The sequence below is a fragment of the Dasypus novemcinctus genome, chromosome 12 (assembly GCF_030445035.2).
Source record: "Dasypus novemcinctus isolate mDasNov1 chromosome 12, mDasNov1.1.hap2, whole genome shotgun sequence".
Classification (NCBI taxonomy): domain Eukaryota; kingdom Metazoa; phylum Chordata; class Mammalia; order Cingulata; family Dasypodidae; genus Dasypus; species Dasypus novemcinctus.
Genome location: NC_080684.1, coordinates 112,328,492 through 112,340,335, shown reverse-complemented (window position 1 = coordinate 112,340,335; position 11,844 = coordinate 112,328,492). Strand labels below are relative to the sequence as shown.

General features: G+C 66.3%; 1 protein-coding gene across 1 annotated transcript; it reads right to left on the bottom strand.

The window, feature by feature from the left end:
- Nucleotides 1-1,817: 1,817 nt before the first annotated feature.
- MAPK8IP2 (mitogen-activated protein kinase 8 interacting protein 2) lies at nucleotides 1,818-11,306 on the bottom strand. The gene is made up of 12 exons (XM_058309074.2): nucleotides 11,040-11,306; nucleotides 10,092-10,197; nucleotides 8,847-9,113; nucleotides 8,623-8,716; nucleotides 7,286-8,512; nucleotides 7,058-7,133; nucleotides 6,790-6,962; nucleotides 6,603-6,712; nucleotides 5,473-5,580; nucleotides 5,264-5,334; nucleotides 2,927-3,025; nucleotides 1,818-2,633 (listed from the first exon to the last, which is right to left on the bottom strand). The coding sequence occupies exons 1-12, from the start codon at nucleotides 11,102-11,104 to the stop codon at nucleotides 2,561-2,563; spliced, it is 2,469 nt and encodes an 822-aa protein (XP_058165057.1). The 5' UTR covers nucleotides 11,105-11,306; the 3' UTR covers nucleotides 1,818-2,560.
- Nucleotides 11,307-11,844: the final 538 nt, after the last annotated feature.

The following is an 11,844-nucleotide window of genomic DNA, read 5'->3' as shown; positions in this document are numbered from 1 at the left end:
TTCCTACCCTACTATATGACTCTGCATAAATTCTCTTAATGCCATAACAAATACTTTGTGTTTATTACAAAATGTTAGCATGCTTTTTCATATGTACCCAATTTTCGAGTAAGTGAATATACCTTAATTTAGTTAGCCCTACTGGTCGGTATTTGGATTTTTTTTTTCCGTCAGTATTTTAAGTAAGAACACAATGAACACTTTCGTGTGGAGAGGATTTTATTCAGGGTGCTCTCCTCGGGCTAGACCCCAGAAGTTTGGTTCGGAGGCCGGAGGGCGGCGCCCCCAGGCTCGCATCGGGCAGCCGCTGCCGGGAGGAGCGCGGGAAGTCGTTGAGCGACAGCGGGCGCCCCAGGAGAGGGGCAGCAGGTGCCCGCAGGGACCTCGGCAGAGTGGGGCGGAGGGAGAGGGGGCGGGGAAGCCGCGCGCTGACCGGAGCTCCCGAGCCGCCGCCGGGTCGGGTTTCTTCACTTCGGAGCCTGCGGCGGGGCCCGGGGCTGCGGGGCGCGGGCGAGGGGCGGGACGCGGAGGGCGTTTGCGGACGCCGTGCCGCAGGAGGGGCTGCCCCCCCCCCCACCGCGCAGACGAGGGAAACGGAGGCCCAGCGCACGGGGGAGCAGGCGCGAGGCTGGGGGCGCAGAGTCCGCCGAGCTGCGCCGGCCGTGCCCTTCACGCCCTCCACGTCCCCTTCCCTGGAAGGGTGGAAGGGAGAACTGACCCACGCGTGCGCCAAGCCGAGCCAAGCTGCGGTGCCCGCGCGGGCGCAGAGCTCCGGGGCCTGGGCGCGGGCAGGGCGACGAGCCCTGGGGGGAGGAAGCCCGCGAGGAAGAGCGGGAGTTCCAGGCGCAGAGCTGGAGGGCGGCTGCGCTGCAGCAGCCAGCGGGGCGGAAGGAAGGCGGCCGGTGCGTCCCGGCAGGTGAAGGAGAGGGTGAAGTGGAAGGAAGGCGGGCAGCGTCAAGACGGGCCCCGGCTAACGGGGCTGGATGTGTTTCCAGGCCCTGAAAAGGGCCGGCTGGGAGGGGAAGGTCGGCGGTGCCGAGCTCCGCAGTGGGGTGTGGGAGAGGCCCTGGCTCTGGGACTCTTCTGACCTGCCCAAATGGAGCGGGAGAAGAAAGCGGCCTGAAAATGCTGTGGCAGGGGGCCGCTGCTCGGGGACCCCTCCCTGCCGCATGTCACTTGCACCCAGTGTCTGGGCTGGTCACCTGTGGCAATGGCACCACATATCCTCTCTCAGGGTGCTTGCTTCTAGCTTGTCTGCCTCTGGGAAGGTGGTGTGAGACTTTTACAGACAGTCATTTTCACTTCCAGATGGCTGGGTTTCCTCCACTCGTTCTTTCACAAACCCCTGAGGCCCTGTTGTCTTCGTGGTACCAGCCACAGGCCAACCGGGCAGAGACCCAGCTGACCCTCAGGACAGCGGGTGCCATGGTGTCAGGGCTCACCTGGGGGCCCTGGGAGGCCAAAGAAGCCCTTCTCCCGGAAATGGCATCTAAAACGGCCCCGCGATAAGGGTGCGAGTGAAAAATAGTCAGGTATTTACTCTTGTCCCTCTACGCGGAATGTTTTAAATGCCGATTTTAAGATCTAAGTGGGGTGCTTTCCACGGGGTTGATGGGGAGTCCACCTGAGTGTCGTGGCCACGCCCGCCCCTCCTGGCAACCCAGGCTGGGCTCTCACCCTTTCAGCAAACCACCTGGTCACCCCCTCCCCACGGGCACTCCAGGGGGGCTGCGGAGAGTCCCATGGCCCCAACCCTGGGGTCTGGGCCCTGCTGCCGTGGGTCCCGTTTCTGTGCACCCCCCTAGAAACAGCCAGGGTCACACCAAGCAAGGGAGTTTATTGAGGCCATGTGGGTCCCACGTACACAGAAGGCGGGCGGACGCCGGGCCACAGGGTGTAGCAGCTGCAAAGCGGGCGGTGGGGGGGCCCTCCCTGGGCAGCGTCTGGGCTCTCGGGCTGAGCGTCCAGAGCCACTCCTAGCCTCCCCCAAGGCTTTTAGGGGGAACCACTTCCTACTTTCCCCCAGCTCCGTGGGGGGCAGTGGGGGGCCCCTCCCTTTGTCCCTGTGGCCAAAGATGGGATGATCCCTTGAGAGTCACTATAAAAATTAAAATTCCTTTATAAATCCCAGGGGAGGGGCAGGAGGGGAGCCACGGGGGCCTGGTGTCTACCGCCACCCTTTCCTCCACCCCCCCACCCCAGTTCTGACCCCAATAGACACGGAGCAGAGGGCAGCGTTTGCAGGCACAGAGAAGGGGCAGAGATGGACAGAGGAGTGAACAGGGTGGGGAGACCAAGGGGCAGACGAAGACCAAAGCGACACAGAGAAAGGCTGAATCAGAAGGAAAGAGCTGGGAGAAGTGGGCAGGCTGGGCCCAGCTCTCCTGCAGCCTTTAGGGGCCTGGGGAATGAGGAGGAGGACAGGCTTTCCCAGCAGCCCCGAGACTTCCACAACGCACAGTCCCACCTGCCCCCACGCAGTCCTTGCCAAAGCGAGGTGGCCTCTTGGGACATGCCCGCCCGGCAGAGCCTGGGGCAGGCAGGGCAGAGCAGGAGGCGGCTACTCCAGGTAGATGTCCTCTGTGGGGCAGGCGTACTCCAGGTGCTCCTGGTAGTACTCCAGGAAGGCGCGGCTGGGAGGGGAGAGGGCCGCCACTGCCCTCAGGCCTGGGCGCTCCCTCCCCTCCCTCCCCAACAGCCCTCCCCAGAGGCCACCCGCAGCCCCCCTTGCCCTGCCTCCCGGAGATTTCCCCCAGCTCCCGGGGCCACACCTGACCCTCCCCTCCACGCTCCATTCCCTCCACCACCCCTGCTCACCTGGGCAGCCCTGCCCACCCAGGTCTCCGCCTCACTCACCGGCCCGACTCGTCTCTGTCCCCAAGCACTCCCCGCCAGACCCCTTCCCTCCCACCCAGGCCCTGCTCACCCTACACTCTGGGCCACGGGTCTCATGGACTCCTGGGAGACAAAAACGTGGCAGGCGAAGCGGCTGAGCAGGGGGTGTTTGGTGATGAAGCCGAAGTAGCTGCGGAGGGGGGAGAGTTGGTGCAGAGGAGGAGCGTCAGAAGCCCCTCCTCAGGCTGCCCCCCAAAACGTGGCGAGCTTAGGGAAAGGGGCAGTGGAGGAAGGCGCAGGCGGGTCACAGGACCCTGGGGTGCGAAGGAGCCCCTGCTGCAGCCCTGGGCGGTCTTCCCACCACGGCCCGCCAGGGCGATGGGCCTGGGCCGGGCCCGCGCGGCCTCCTCCTGAGCCTCTGCGGGAGGACGCAGGGCTGGAAGGCCCCGGCTGCCCGTCCCCCGTGGCGCGCCTGCCACCCTGAGAGGCCGCGGGCCCCTGGCCTGAGGATCTCGGCTTTCTCCAGCTCTGACGGGGGCATGGCATTGGCTCTGGATCTGAAGCCCTTCTGATTCTGTCCACCATTCCCAACTAGAGAGAATCCGGCGCCTGCCTGCCTTCTCTTAAGCTCCATGCCCCAACTTCCTGTCTTTTTTTAAAGGAGGGACTGGGGATCGAACCCAGGACCTCGTATGTGGGAAGCAGGCACTCAACCACTGAGCCACAGCAGCTCCCGAAGTTCATTTCATGTATGCGTTTCCTGAGTTGGCCCTTTGTCCTCTCACCCGAGACAACTTGCAGTGACATCACGGGTTGGGGTCTGCCACTGCCCCATCCCACGCCCTTTAAATGGCTAAAGCATGTGAGCCTCAGCTCCCAGCGCAAGGGTGTCCTGCCCGTGTCCCCACTGCAGACGAGTGCTCCGCACACACAGGCCCATAACTTGCCCAAGGGCACACAGCCATTCAGTGGCCAGACACAAACACCCGTCCAAACCCAGCACACCCGCTCACTGTCTACCATTCACAGTGCTGTTTCCTTAGTGCCTCCTCTGTGGGGACTTGGGTGACAGGGACCAGGAGCCAGCAGTCCACGTGGCTCTGCCCCTTGACCCCTAACTACTTGTCTGACCACGGTTCTCTTAGGGCATCGCAGCAGGCCAGGCCTGGGCTGGGGCACCCACAGTTCATCTCTGTTGGGAAGTAAGGTGGCTCCCCTTCGCCTCCCGGGATGGGACCCATGCCTCCTGTCCATCTGGTCGTGAAGGCCGCTTGCCCCAGAGCGGGTGAGCCCCTGGGGCTGTGTCCTGGTTTTCCACCCACCCGAGCCCTGGGCCCATCAGTGCCTGGCTCAGCTGTCCTCGTCCTCTTTCCTGCAGAAATGTCAGCACCCACCCTCCTGCCTCCCCAGTGACTCTCTTTCTCCAACTCACAGCCAAGCCCCCTGGAGCACACGGGGGCCTTGCTTTGGTCAGCCCCTGTTCACAGAGGACCCAGGCCCAGTGGGCCTGGGCAGAGGCCAGCAGCATCCCTCACCTGTGGGTTACACACTGTCACCCTCCTTGCCCTTTCAGGCCTCATTTCTTCTCACTGTGCCTGAGCTGCTGCACCCCCCGTCATGCTCCGGGGCCCCACCTGCTCCCAAAGGGACAGCTCCACGCCACGCCTCTCCACGACTCCAGATGCAACAACCAGCTACACTTCAAACTCAACGGGCTGGGGCTGAGCGCCACCTCTCCCTGTCTCACAGGCCGGTGCATGCTGTGTTCCTTCTCTCCATTGGGTGCCACCACCTGCACATGGCCCCGGAGCAGCTGCCCCGGCTTCCTGCCCCAGGTTCGCCTCTGCGCCAGCCAGCCAGCCCCGTCTGCCCTGCTGAGGACCCTCTCGCCACCGCCCGCACCTCAGGTCCCACATCTCACCTGGATGACTGCAGGTGCCCTGCCCACAGCAGCGAGCCATCTTCCCAACTGCCAGGTGACTGTAGCACACACTTCCATAGGACTCTACAGGCCCCCTTTGGCAACAGGGCTAAGTGCAAGCTCCTTGGCATAGTCAAAATGGCGCAGGTATCCAGGAATACCTCTGGCCTCGGCCTGGCTCTCCTCCGGCCCCGGGGCCAGAGACCCCTTGATCCTCAGGGTCCAACAGCAATGTACCCTCCCCGCCTTTTCCTGGTTGGATCTCTCCAAGATCTCCTCTGTGGCCACCTGCACATCTCTGGGGCTCAGCAGGGTGGCTGGCAGGGGCTTTCCTGAATCCTGGGACACCCCACTGCTTGCTGCCTGCTCTGCTCGCCGTCAGGTGGCACCTGTGGTGTGTGTCTCCCCAGCCAGCCCAGCACAAAGCCGGGGCCTCAGAGCTGAGTGAACGCGGGCAGGCTCTCGGGTGAGGAGGGGGCAGGGGCTCAGGGAAGGTCAGGGGCTCACCAGCTGTTGCGGGGGTGGCAGCCGCAGAATGAGATGTTCTTCATCTGGAAGAAGTGGCTGCAACGCTCAAACTGGAGCGGAGGGACAGAGCATTGGCGCTGGGCGGAGGAGCTTGCCTCGTGGCCTGCCTGAAGGCACAGCCACCCCCCACCATCTGAACATCCCGCCTGTCCCCCAGAGGCCCCCTCCAGCCCCCCAAATCTCCTCACCTCGGGTCCGCCCCCAGTCAGGCTCAGCTTGACCCCCCGAAGAGAGACCTCGAGGTCACAGGAGGCAGGAGGGCGCAGGTGGACGGTCAGCTTCCGGGCCACGGCAATCTGGGAAGGAGTCGGGTAAGAGGGTCCCGAGGGGCTCACAAGGACCCGGTTCCCTGCCCTCGGTAGAATTACGGCTCTGTTGTTTTAAAGCGTGGCAGAAGGCCTGTCTTTTGGAAAGGGCCTGGCTGTGCACGGTGGGCCTTAGCCTTCCCCCGCTGAGAGCCAGCGGTCACCTCTCTGGGCTCCCAGGACCCCACGCTCAACCTGGAACACCACCCTCCCACAACGTCTGCCCCTCTGTCCTGCTCCCCTGCCACTGGCCAGACTCTGTCACAGAACAGGCAGATTGCCCATGAGTGGGGGTAGCGAACAAAAGATTCCAGGAGAGGGGCCTGTGAGAGGAAAGGAGGGACTGAAGGAGGGTTTGAGGGCCGGCGTTCCAGCTCCGGCCTCTGAATCAAGGCAGTGGTGCCCCCTGAGCGGACCCCTGAACCTCCCCGTAGGAGGTCACATGCTGGGAGCCTGGAGCACCTGTGGCCACCGCACAAGCCCTTGCTGCTCAGCCTGCACTCAGCACCCCCTTCTGCTGACCCTCCATGGCCTGGTGCCTCACCCCTCCACGCCCCCCACCCCTCATGGTCTGGTCCTCCCAGACCCTCCATGGCCCCCCACCCCTCCATGGCCTGGCCCCTCCAACCTCTCCACACCCCCCTGCCCCTCCACAGCCTGGCCCCCCGACCCTCCATAGCCTGGACCACCACCCCTCCATGGCCTGGTCCCCCCAGATCCCCCACACCCCCCGCCCCTCCATGGCCTGGTACCCCCCCAGAGCCTGGCCCCCCGCCCCTTCACACCCCCTACCCCTCCAGAACCTGCTCCCCCGCCCCTCCATGGCCTGGTATCCCCAGACCCTCCATGGCCCCCCACCCCTCCATGGATCCCCCCCACCCCTCCATGCCCCCTCCCGCCCCTCCAGAGCCTGGACCCCCGCCCCTCCATGGACCAGTCCCCCCAGACCCTCCATGGCCCCCTGCCCTCCATTGACCGGCCCCCCTGCCCCTCCACGCCCCCTGCAGTCTGACCTTCTGCATGGCGGCACACAGGATGCCGTTGCCCTGGTGACAGGGCACCTCCACAGAGCCCAGAAACTGCACATCAAAGCGGTCCACCCAGCAGGGACTCCGCTTGCTCCCTGTGGAGGGTCACACAGGGCGGTCAGGAGGGTGGGAGGGCCGGGGGGGCAAGCCCCACTCTGGGCCGAGGCCTCACCCAGCAGGTCCTTGGCGGGGCCGGGCACCGCGTGGGCATAGAAGGCAGGGAACACCCCTCGCTCCCCCGTCCGCATGTTGAAGCCCCGGAACCAGAAGTCGTCCTCCTCGGCCTCCACCAGCACGGGGTCATCCACGTCCAGCTCCAGCTCGTCGGGATGGCGAGGAATGAACCTGCGGTCAGGTCAGAGGTGAGCGCGCCAGGCGAGGGGCGGCGTCTGGGGTGGAGGAGGGGGTCTGCCTCGTCAGGTGCGCAGCGCGGGGCGTACCTGAAGACGGCGCGGTGCGTCTGCTCGCGCTCCTCGCCGTTCACCAGGCAGGAGAACAGGCCGAAGGACTCGGTGCCTGGGGAGGACCGAGAGGACGGCTCTGGGGGGCCTGGGTCGGGAGGGCCCGAGAAGCGGCCGCAGGGGAGGGGCAGGGCCGGCCAGGCCACCCTGCTCCCCACCCTTCTGGGCCGGGGAGGCGGGGGCGCGGGGGTCTCGGGCGGCGCTCACTGGAGGATCGCGATGTGCTGTTGACGAAGACGTTGAGGAACTTCTTGGAGAAGGTGAGGTCGGGGCTGTCGGGAGAGGCGTCCCCCGGGCCCTCGCTGCCCAGCAGCACAGCCCCCGCCTCCTCCTCCTCGCTGGCCTCGCCGCCGCTGTCCTCGCTGTCGGCGCCGAGGCCGGCGCAGCGCCGCAGGCTCACCAGCTCCAGCTGCGTGTGCTCGTCCACCACCAGCGTGTACTTGACGGCGTCGTACACCAGCGAGGCGTCCAGCGGCGCCGCGGGGCCCGCGCCCCTGCTCCCCGGCGGCCCCGCGCCGCCCTCGGCCTCCGCCTCGGCCTCATCGTCGTCGTCCTCCTCCTCCTCTTCCTCCTCCGAGCAGGCGGCGGAGCAGGCGCGGCCCGGGTGGGCGGCACGGCCCGGCGCGGCCCACAGCGGCGTGATGGTGTCGCGCGTGGGGTTGCTGAGGAAGAGGCAGGGCCCGGGCTGCGCAGGGCCGGGCCGGGGCGCAAGGGGAGCAGGCGACGGCGGCCCGCACAGCGTCTCCATGTCCACCAGCTCCACGCCGCCGGGCCCCGCCGCGTCCCGGGCCGCAGTGACCTCGGCGTCCCCGCAGGACGGCGACGCGGGCTCCGTGGGCGGGCGCGGGGCGGGCGATAGGCACTGGCCGGGGCAGCGGATGGGCGCGGAGCCCTCGGAGATGAGGCGGCTCACCAGGTTGCTGAGCAGCCACGGCGAGTCGGCGTCCTCGCTGAGGTCCGGCTCCGACTCCGACCCGGACTCGTACTCGCTGTTGGTGTCGTCGGGGCCCACCGGCAGGAAGGCGGGGCGGCGTGGGGGCTCCTGCGGGGGCTCGGGCTCGGGCTCCTGCTCTGAGGCGGGCGACGAGGCCTCCTCGATGGAGTTGGTGAGGTGCGAGGAGCGGCCGCTGCTGCTGCTGCCACCGTCGCTGCTCAGCTCCAGCTCCGTCTCGGAGATGGACGAGATCATGCGGCCGAGGCGCGCGCCGCCCGCGCCCTCCGAGTCCGAGCCAGGCGACGACAGCTCCTGGCTGCTGCAGCGGCCCCCGCGGCCCCCGCTCGAGCGGCTCCCCAGGTCGGCCTCGATGCCCGGGTCCGAGGACGGCGAGGCCTCATCTGGCGCCTCGGGGCGCGCGGGCCGGTTCCCTTCACAGTCACAGGGAGACTGCGGCCCACGGGGCCCCGCGTCCGTGGGTGCAAAGGAGCCGGGGGCCTCTGCGGGGCAGGGGGGACAGGTTAGCTCGGGCCAGACCTCCCTGGAGCAGCCAGCCAGGGCCCCTCTCCCTTCCCCACCCTGTCCCTCGTGCCATCACCATCCCCCTCACCTCTGAGGGGCTCCTGGGGGGGTGAGGACAGTGCCGTCTCCTGCCAGGAGGCTGGGGCCACAGGAGCAAACCCTCCGTTGTTGTTCAGGGAGTCCTGGGGGCAGGCGGAGAGGGAGCAGCGCTGAGCAGAGCCTCAGGCTTCCAGGGTGGGGGCACAGCGTGCCACCCTGGGTGCTGTACACCCAGTGCTGGGCGCAGGGCGCCGCGGGTGGGAGGCAGCTCACCTGGGCTCCCAGCGCAGTCAGGTGGAGCGTGGTGGGCCTGTGCTTGTGGGGCTCGTCCACAGAGGGGGAGGGGATCAAGGGCTCCTGGGTAGGTGCCTCGGAGCCTCGGCCTCCTCCCTCCTCACCCTCCCCTTCTCCCTCCTCCTCCTCCTCTTCATCCTCGTCCTCCTCCTCTTCATTGTCATCGATCATCTCAAACTCTTGGAAGTCGTCCTGGAAAGAGCAGATGGGGTGCGGCCGCTCCGAGCGCCCCAGGGGGAGGCTGTCCTGCAGGAGGGAGGGGGACAGTGCTGTGGCCTTCTCTGCCTTTTCATGCAGTTTACAGTGGTCTGCTGTCTCCCCCATGAGGTTGTAGGCCCTGAGGGCAGGGCCATGCCAGTACTGGGCACTGGAGTACCCCAGCGCCAAGAACAGCAGCCGGTGCCCAGCGGATGGCCAGTAAACATCAAATGAATGAATGAGAAGATGAGCGGATGAGCGAAGGGAAGAACGATTGCGGAGAGCCTGCCCTGAGGCGCTTACCAACCTCACAGCACTGCCACAGCAGCTCCTCCCCTCCCCTCCCTCCTGTCCCCCATCTACCCTCGGCTGGCCTCCCTCTAGGGCCTCTCTCTAGGGCATGCGATGTGCCGTTTCTTCTGGGAAGTCTCCCCTGATTTCCTCAGGTCCAGGTGGTATCCCCAAGTGGAGTCCAGCCCTTGACTCCTGGGCGGCCGTGAGCCTTATGTGTCTTCCTCCCCTACTAGTTTGTGCTCCTGCAGCCAAGGCCTCCCCTGGCTGTTCAGCTCCTGGCACCCTGATGTCCCAGTACTGCCACATGGAGGCTGTTCAGAAATGTTCTTGGATGAATGAAAACAAAGAGATATGCAGAGACAGGGAGGTGGAGAAGAAGCAGGAGATGGGGAGAATGAAGGGATTTCAGAAGACAGAGATGTGAGGCAGGCAGAGGGGAGCTTGGAAGGTGCCCAGCAGGGCTATGGAGGGAGAGTGATGAGACGGCATTTGGAAGGGGTTGAATATTTCTGAGAAATGACCAAGGACAGAAGGTCTTTAGAGCATAGATACACCTCCTCTCTTCCTGGCTTGGGAAGGAGCTGCTTCAGGGGAGGGCCTGAAATCTATTAGAGAAATAAAGAGGAAGGCCTCCAGGCCAAGACGCTGGATAGCAGGGGCAGAGGACTTCCCACTTCAAGGCTGAACTCAGACCCCCTACCTCCCAGCGGCCTGGCCCAGCCCCCTTCCCACCTTCTCACAGTGATCCGAGTCGTAGCTGAGGCCCAGGCCACAGTCATCGGTGATCTCAGACAGGTCTTCATCATCAAATTCTTCCAGGCTTATGTCCTGGGGAGGCCTGGGGAGGAGGCCGGGGTCAGAGAGCAAGGGCAGGGGCTCCAGGAAGCTGGTGCTGAGGAGGGGCCAAGAGAGACCCCAGCTTCCCTAATGCCCAGACCCGCATTCCCTAGTCAACTCCGGCGGATCCCCTCCCCCCTGGAGCCACAGCCAGCCTCAGAGGCACTGCGGCCCCTCCCTTGCGCCCTCCCCCTCCGGGCTCAGCCCAGGTCCCCCGGGCCGTGGGCCACAGCCGGGGCCTCCCGGGAGGCAGCCTGAGCAGAGCAGGGGGAGGGGGCTGCCAGGGGACAGGGAGGGGTCAGGCCTGCTCTCCGGCACAGCCTGGCCTGCTTGCCCCCCTCCCACCCTCACCAGGCCTATGCCCGGAGGTCCAGCCCCCTCTCCACCCCAGTCCCTACCCCTCACCCACCCACCTGCCCTCTCCTGAGGAAAAGCCCAAGAAGGCCAGAAGGACACTGCCGGGCACGGAGGGTGGGCCCGCATCTTGCCCAACCAGCCCCCGACGCCCCAGGCTCAGGCCGGGGCCACCCTTGGCAAGTCCCCTGCCCAGGCTGGGTGCGGCCCGGATCCCAGGGCAATGGGGGAGGAGGAGAGGGTAGGGTGTGGTGTGCCAGTTGTGGGGTCACTGGGGCTGGAGGACGAAGGAAAGATGGAGAGACCGAGAAGCGAGGGGTGGGGGTGGGGGCTGGAGTCAGAGGCCTCAGGACCCCAGGGGGCATGGGGCCTGGGTACGCAAGGGCGATGGGGGTGGGGAGAGGGCCGGTCGGAGGAGTCTGGGGATGGGGTCTGGGCGCGGGCCGCAGCGAGGAGGGGCCGCCGCGGCCTGGGCGCCCCGGTGCGTACCTGCAGCCCGGCGGCGACAGCGAGTGGAAGGTGGAGAGAGAAAACATCTCCGCGCGGTCCGCCATCTTCTCCCGGGAATGGCCTCCGACTGCGGCGGGGGAGGGGCGGGCGGGCCGGCAGCCCCCGCGCCCTCGCTGCTCCCCCTCGGCCCTCGGCCTCCCCAGCTCACCTCGTGACACGCCCTGCGACACCCGCCCTGCGACACACCTCGCGACCCCGACCGGGACACCGCGACAGCGAGCGGCCGCGCCGCAGGGGGAAGGGGAGGGGGAGAGGGAGGATCCGAGCAGAGGAGGGAGGGGACAGGGGGGCGGAGGGAGGGGAGGGGGGCCGGCCCGGGAAGCTGGTTGGACGAGAGGAGGTGGCTTGACTGGGAGACTGGTCGGGGAAGGATCGGCTGTGCAGCTTTTTTTGGCTTTTTGTTTTTTGCGGGGAGGGGGCGGCCAGGCTCGTGTGCAGGAGGGAAGGGATGAGGGCTAGAGTCTTGGACGAGGGGTCTGCGGCGGAGAAATCTGAGCAAGGCAGCGGCCTGCGCCCGCGGACTTCCGATTAATTGTGGGGTGTTTTTTGGGGGGGGGTTGGGGTCGCCGGTGCGAGGATGCGCCCCCAGAGCTGCGCTGATGTCTAAGGGATCCAGAAGAGTTGGGGTCCGAAGCTGATCGAAGGCGACGCAGGCCGAGACCGAGCAGCGCAGGAAAGAGCGCCCGGGAGCTGTCCGCCCCCAGGTGCTGACCAGGACCGGTGGAGCTGTTCCCCGCCGAGTGCTGATCGGCCTAGCCGAGATTTCTCCCTAAAACATGCCGAC